An 8,196-nucleotide genomic window follows, 5' to 3' on the forward strand; every position below is an offset into this window, starting at 1 on the left:
AATTTGTCCATTGCCTAGCAATATATTCGAATTACACGTGGCACACTCCTATTTGCCATCAATGTCTGCTCGTAAGAACTACTATTTCGAACTGGTCTTTTTCCAATTAAACCCCTCAAAAGGCCAACTACACCAAAAATACATTATTTTGGGCCTCACGCTAAATCCAGGTACTGCCTACAGTGATCTTTGCCCAATTCACTTTAGGGCCTTAGGCCCAGTTGAAATCATTCTAAATCTGAGGCAAAAAAAAAAGATAAAACAACACGAAACTTTAACAAAACAACATTGCCTTTCAGATGAAGAAACTGATACCAGTTTACAGTAAGAGTCTGATGAAAAGTATATGCCTTTATAGATCAAATTTCATTCCCGTAAACATTTTTCACATCCCCATTTTTTGCACCCTTTCACCGAATTCCCACGAATAACCAATAACATTATCCATCCGTAAAAGATAAAAGAAATTCCACAGTTCACATAGATATATTTAACTGAAGTCAAGTAACTTGGGTCGTAGTTGATAAACGACAGCTTTGTTGACGAGATTGCGCCTATGAACATACAGCTGTTTAATATAAGAGCCACCACCTCGAAGATGTGCTAACTTCTAAGTCATAAGTACTGCTCTTGGATCCTGGCCCTGTTCTCTTCCCACCACAATCTTGCATGCATTTCGCCAAACTTTTCTCGGCTGCATAAGAGAAGGATGCTGGAAATGAATTCATATTCAAGCCAATTTGATCATATATGTTACTGTAATATTGTTTGAGAACTCAACTAATCCAGTATTACACTTTTGTTTCCTTTAAATTTTGTTGGTAGGAGGAAGGAGGATAGTGCTGAATAAACTAGAGAATGTAAGAAATAAAACTACACAGGGTACTGTCATGGTCACTGTCTCACTATTTCAGACAACAATGGAGAACAAAACAATCACTAAAGGCAGTGCAAAGTAAAACTTAGCAATAATGAATTTAAGTTATTTAACTATCCATGATATAGAAACCAACTTACCTGAATCGGACACGTCTAAGCTCCCTAGCGCCACCTGGCAATGCTCTGATAGTGATGTACACTCCCGGTTCATCCTGTTCAACCCATTCAGTCTCCATATCACTGGCATTGCTAATTGAAAACTCTCCTGAGCGATCTGCCTCTGAACTAGTCCTTACAGAACCATCTATTGATGATGTCTCAGTTTTCACCCCACTGATGCTGGAAAGTTTAGGTGTTGAAGCTAGACCACTGGTTTCACAGTACTGACGTGATTGCATATGATGTTGGTCAAGTGAATCTGACGAAGAGTACCCCATACCCATTGGCCGGTGGAAGTTGCGGGGTAGGTGCTCTTTGCTCAATGGGGGTGTCATAGGACTGTCCCTAGCAGATTCGACCTTTGAGCTCTGCAATTGGGGGAGAGGAAGAAAAAGGTATTTCTTAACATTGGAAATGTATACCATCGACATTAGGAGGTGATTCTAGCTGCGCCCTTTATACAATTTGTAGAAACCAATCCATCCAATCATTCAATAGATAACCACAGTTGAGGTTTAAGATAGCAAAATCATTAGTAAATACAAGTAAACTTAGAGAGAAGCAACACGGGGAGGTTGCCAACATATCCTAAATAAAATTCAGAAGATCTGAAATTCAACAGAGAACAAATGAATTTGTAAATTTGTGCATATTATGACTTTGGCAGGTAACGGAAAGTCTCAATCTCATACCCAGATAATGATCATTCAATAGATAACCACAGTTGAGGTTTAAGATAGCAAAATCATTAGTAAATACAAGTAAACTTAGAGAGAAGCAACACGGGGAGGTTGCCAACATATCCTAAATAAAATTCAGAAGATCTGAAATTCAACAGAGAACAAATGAATTTGTAAATTTGTGCATATTATGACTTTGGCAGGTAACGGAAAGTCTCAATCTCATACCCAGATAATGACAGATGGAGTTCTGTAGGTGACTGTTTTAGTAGCAATAATGAATAACTCCTAAAGGAAATTTATTTGACCCTTACCTACCTCAGGTCGACAACAAGAAAGTATTTGCACAATGCATTTGGGGTAAGCTCACCTCGTCTTCAGATCTAGGCGGGGTTGGAAGTGGAACTGCTTGATGATTGAACCTTTGGACATTGTATAATTCCATGACCTTGTCATAATTCTCTGCCCACCACCTTTGAGCTTGCCATTTGTTAAATAGCTCACGGCTGATCAAGTTTACAACACAGTTATTAGTAGATTTAGTATCTGCATCATGCTATCATAACATGATTGACAAGAAGATCAACAAGTAACATACTTATGGTATATTATTCTCTATTTTCTGTATGCATGATAAAAATAATGGCAACAAAGGTAGCGCTAAACCCGGCAATAGGTTAGTGTTTCAGTGAAGAGATCACAGGATGAACAAGAATTCATTCAAGAAAACAGAACTCTGCGAAGCACCAAGTCCTGCTAATTATGACTGTGCAACAAGACTTTTAATGCTTTCTCACCAGACAAATAAATGACGTTAACTCAAGACTGGGACTGCTCTTTTGTTGATTTATAACTCTCTTTTTTATATGGGTGATCCATATGGCCTCACAACCAGTTAATATAATAGCACATTGTCAACATGTAAGTTTATCCCCTATAGCAATGGTACTGACAATATCCTAAGATCATGGTTTCAAAAATCAACTTCAATCAAATTCCATAAGAGGGGATATTTTATTGTTTTTCTATATTATTTTCGAGTTATATTTCTGGATAAAGGTGAGATTTTTAAAACCCATTTAGAGTGTGTCATAGTTTCAATGGCTAAATAATCAAGTCTTCGTTTCCTTTGGCACCACATCCAACACTCAAAGTCAGTAACAGAATATCTAGAGAATGGACTAATACTAGGTGAGTGAAGTTACTGGGTACTAGTAGACAAGTGAAGTTACCCAAAAGAAGAAGGCTATCACTAGGTCAGTGTCAATAGGGTGGACCGACAAGGACGTCAAGTTTCGGGAGCATGGTAGAATGTTATGATCCTAAGAATGAAATAATCTTCGACTCTTTGACACCTCGAGCCTTCAAAGACTAATAGCTAGTTCTTTGCATAGGACCACCTACCACACAACTAATTGTGAGAAAATAACAGTTCACATGCTATTTAACTGCTACACCCTCTCAATCAAACTCCATTGTTAAAGTCCAAACACAAAGGACAATGTCACAATACTTCAACCCCACTCAACAGTCCGACGCTAAAAACAACTAATCAAACTCAAAGGAATCAGAGGCTGTATGCTTCCAGATCAAGAACACACAGAAAAATATCAACACACAAAGTGACAAAGACATACAGTTGTTCAAAAGCTCTAGCATGTGATCACACACCACAGAAATTCAGATTCTCCGAACAAGTGAAAGTACCTGAATCGAATACGTTTGAGATCATTTCCTCCTTGGGGCAACGAAACGAAAGTGATGATCACACCAGGTTCCACTTGTGCCACCCATTCTTTAGGCTCATCTTCCTCCACTAACACAACGGACTCCGTCCTTCCACTCACCGACGCCGGCGTCCTTTCCCCACTCGAAAGCGCCTTTAGTCTACTGTCCATCTCCTTCCCCCATAGCCTCGGGGTCGAATTGGATCTCCCCGTCCGCCTGTACGAGCCATGGAAACCCGCCGACTCCGAGTTGGCATCGGAGTCCGCATAGTTTTGGTGACGGTTGTCAGTGCAGGACCGTGAACAGGGCTTGCAGCTTTTGTAGGCTCCTGAGGCCTTCAATGCCATATCCTTGATCTGCAAAAACACAACTGTTCCATTGAAAACGCAGGAAAACAAAATCTGGGTTTTCCTTATTCCATTGATTTGTTCCCAAAACTGTGAAGTTTCAGCTGAATTAAATCTTTCACACCTCCACTGTTCCATCTAACAAGACTGAGAACAGAGAACAAAACATTACCCCCTGTTTGGTTCCCGAGAAAATGAAGGGAGAATCAGAGAAAACAGGTTCTGTGTCTGTCATTTTCACAAGTACCATTCCCTCATTCCACCCAAAAGGCCAATTAGCATACACCGAACTCCTGTTTTTTCTCTCTACATTTTCTCGGGTACCAAACAGAATCTCTCAAAAAACGTATCAGTTACGAATCTTACGATTGGTTACCTGGGCAGTGAGGGCCTTGATGGCTTGCTTGGTCCTGGGAGTCCCGGCGACAGCGTCGTCGTCGTCGTCTTGGTGGTGGAGAGATCCATTGTTGAGCTGCTTGGAGCAGGCTATACACTTCAGCATCACCGATTCCCGAACGAAAATTGAACGAGATTTCAGATCAGAGCGTCTCCGCCAGGTGTGGCGAAGCTAGTCCCCGCTTAGCAATCACGGTCACAGCCAGCCCAGTAAGCTGAAGATCTCGTTCTCAGAGAACCTCGACATGGAAAATGGTAAATGGGGTCTGGTGGGTACACTCACAGAGAGACAGAGAGATAGAGAGAGGAGAGAGGGGCTCGTCAGGTCAGGTGACCGTTAATGAGGGTAAAACGCTAAGCCAAGGGTCATGTTCGTAACTTTGTGGCGATTTGCAAGGGTGCCTTGGATCCGAATGACATTTAAACCTAAATCGTTTCGTTTGGAAAGTTCTTTTAAAATAATTAAAATTAGTTTTGGTGGAAATGATTTTGGATTCTAAAATCATTTTAAATGTTTGTGAAAAACAATAATTAAATATGTGCTTCTTACAGAAATATTGTTTCAAGATCTACTTGAATTTTTACTAAATATTAATTTCAAAATTATTTTCATTAAAAACGTTTTCAAACAAGCATTTACCAATTGAACTACGCAACAAAAACCCCATTATCATTTATATTTCTTCGGGGTTTTTCCCTAAAAACAAATAGACAAATAAAATAAAACAAATCCTAATTAAGGAGAAATTTTTAGTTGTGATGAGAATATAAATAATACATTACATGTTTTTATGCAAGTGATGAAATTTTTTAATTTTTAAGTTATTAACATTTTAATACACATAACCCACTATTTATATAGAAACACGTAGTTTACTAGCTTATGTGACGATTGCATTGAAAAATCTATCATAGTTAAGACTAATTCATCTTTACAACTGTCACTCTCTCTCTGAGTTTGCTTGATGCTGGGGCCAAGGGGCTCGTGGGGGACATTGAGATTTGGGCACTTGCAAATTGCAAAAATAGTGGCGGGACACTGGAACTGGGGCATATGAAACACCTATAATTTTTTATTTTAACAAACGATATTATTTACATTAAGAAATGAGAGAATATGTGAGCTTTTAAATTCATTTTTTGACGAAAAACAAATCTAAAATCTTTTATTTATAAGTGAAGAGAAACATTATTAAACCGTAATACTATGAAATAAATATATTTAAATGTTTTTATTAATGAGAGTGAATGGATGTGGGCCATTGTCTGTGGGTCAGCGTGATGCGTGCGGCCCGAAGGGCACCAGGGAGGCAGCGCCACCCTAAACGACCGAAAAAGGTGGAAACCAGAAGCTAGCGCAGTGACATTACCCTGTTCTCGTATCTTGTGTGTTGGCGTGTGCGTGTGTCACTCCTTTTGGCTTTTGACATTTGTTCAACTCTTTCATTTTTTTCTTATATAAAAGTTATAGATGTTGTAATTATTACTTCAAAAATAATAATCGTACGAGTGTAAGTAAACAATCACCATGTAGAAGATAAGTACGAGAGATTTCAATGGTGTCCGAAACATGTGTCGTTATACGATTAAAGAGATGTTTGTGTTAAAAAAATAATAAAATAAAATCTTCCACCACTTATATAATAACAAGTGATGTATTAACTGTGTTCCAAGCACAATGAAAAAATTCTCAATAAGTAGGGTTAGGTGTGATGCGATTCGAGTCAGGTTGGGGCCCGACTTGATCTATAATTGGTCATACAATTGTTTGGTCATTTGATCGTAAACAAATTCAAACTTATGGCGATTTTCACACTTTTATTTTTTCTACCTTTGGATTGAATAAGTTGGAAGAAAAAAAAGATAAGTACAAAAAGAGAAAACTAAAGTATGAAATGACTATCAAAAGAAATAAAGAAAAAAGTTGGATCTTATAGATTTCAAGTCATACACTCGTTCCAATAGAGAAAGGAAGGTTTAAAGAAGAATATCGAATCAGTTTGATTCAAAACCTTTGTTTATAACTTTATACTCTAAATTTGCTTAACCATTAAGACACGTATGAGAACTCCTCCCAAAATGTGACAAGGTAAGACTTGAACATGCATATTTCCAAAAAATATTTTCATTTGCTTGTATACGTCTTAATGATTTGTTAAATTGCACGTTTTTAAAAACTCTAACGTCTTATAAACATACTTTTCCCATTTAATACAATTTATTTAGACATATTTTCCAGTAATACACTTTAAATATGTATTTTTAACATATTATTGAAAAAAAAATATTAAAATGAATTTAAAAAGGCAAAATTTCTAGTCTTTGTAACAAAGTTACCTAATAATACATATACGCAATTTTTACGTATTATACTTGTTTTGTATTTTACTAATTATGTTCTTAATTAAGAAAGTGTTAACCTCACTCGTGATATTGTAGTTGTAAATTGTAATCTGTGGGTTATGACTGAATCTTGGCTAAATTATTTGCAAGGATTCTCTCTGTGTTCATCTATATAAGCGTGCTGAGTATTGACCAGCCGAAATTCAAATTTGATTTTGTCCCTTGCAATGACATTTGGTCGCTAGCTTCCATTTCATCACTTTTATTTAAATTTTTTTTATGTCTATATTTTGTAGACAACATCATCATGTGGTGGTTGATGATTAAACTTCTTCTTTAAATCATTAAAAATACAATTCCAAACAACCGACACATCATGTGTTTTTTAAAATATGATCTAAAAGATTGGCCTCCTTAGTAGTGACGAAGCCAGGAATTGTCGGGTGGAGGAGCGGAAGTTTGTGAATCTTGGAGTTTTGCGCTTTGTTTTTCGAGTGCGAAGTACCCTTGTTGGACTAAGTGGAATCCAAAATGGATATTTGAACTTACTTCGTATTTGGTCTTCTTTTTTGCCATAATCTTATGATATTCATCACCACAAACATGTGAGTTCAAGCGTAACAGAATTTAGAGTTAAAACAAAAAAACTTATGAAAAAGAATGTTAAGGAGATCGACTCGCTCAAAAGTGAGTCCTAACGACTCACTTGACACTTGTAGTCCTTACTTCTTACCATTAACATTGTACTTTTGGGCACACAAGAACTTTAAAAATATATTAATTATTTGTATGCCTCTCCCTCCCTCATCCTCTCCACTACCCGAATTAGGAAGAACTCAGAAGCCACAGAAAGAGCCTTTAAACTACCATTCATAACCTCACTTCCTTACCCAGATGCTTTATCTTTCTTGACCATCTCATTTTATATTATTTTTTTTGTTAGAAATTCTACAATTAAAATGAAATTTTAACTGTTAAAACTACAAAACAGAGTCTCATCTACAAAATCTGCAGAAGTTGGCCCTCCCATGGCAGCCCATCCCCCATTCAATATCTCTTTACGTGTAGCTATGTGTACACTAGGGACAAGTCGTCCCCTGCTATTTAGTTTTTTAATTTATTCTTTTTGAAACGAAACGACGTTGTTTACCTGTTTTCTTTTAAATTTTTTGTTTTTTCCTCAACCAAAAGGATGCCATTTGGCATAAAAATAAAATAAAAAATTAGAATGTAGCAGCGTAGTACCTGAGCACTAGATCAGCAAGACTAGAGGAGAGGGGCGGAAACCTGAGTTGTAGGAAGGATCTCCGGCGAGCGGAGGGGCGGCCGCCCCTCCTTGCCCCTATGTGGCTTCGTCAGTGGCTCTTAGCATATTCATTTCATCAATACACCAATTTTGAGTGCAAAGTATAAAAGATTACTACATTTTGTCTCTTAAACGTTGGACGTTGTATTAGAAATGAGATACGAGATTTTAAATTTAAGTGTGGGATAGAAGGAGGTATACAACTAGTTGCATGTTATAATTCACCCAACCCAATATGGGAAGGTTGTTATGGTGATGGACTCGGGACTCAGGAGTCAGGATGGTTTCTTTCAAACACGAGCATAGAAATGAGTTTCTCAATTGCCACGTCATCAATTTAAAAACCAGACCTAATGGG

The 8,196-nt window shown here is 37.4% G+C and overlaps 1 protein-coding gene across 1 annotated transcript; it reads right to left on the minus strand.

Moving 5' to 3' along the window:
* Positions 1 to 273: 273 nt before the first annotated feature.
* LOC103453595 (protein Brevis radix-like 2) lies at positions 274 to 4,606 on the minus strand. Its single transcript, XM_008393148.4, has 5 exons — positions 4,170 to 4,606; positions 3,426 to 3,802; positions 2,089 to 2,224; positions 1,018 to 1,406; positions 274 to 694 (listed from the first exon to the last, which is right to left on the minus strand). The coding sequence occupies exons 1-5, from the start codon at positions 4,293 to 4,295 to the stop codon at positions 616 to 618; spliced, it is 1,107 nt and encodes a 368-aa protein (XP_008391370.2). The 5' UTR covers positions 4,296 to 4,606; the 3' UTR covers positions 274 to 615.
* Between the last annotated feature and the right edge of the window lie 3,590 nt (positions 4,607 to 8,196).

The sequence above is a fragment of the Malus domestica genome, chromosome 09 (genome assembly GCF_042453785.1).
Source record: "Malus domestica chromosome 09, GDT2T_hap1".
Taxonomy (NCBI): Eukaryota; Viridiplantae; Streptophyta; class Magnoliopsida; order Rosales; family Rosaceae; genus Malus; species Malus domestica.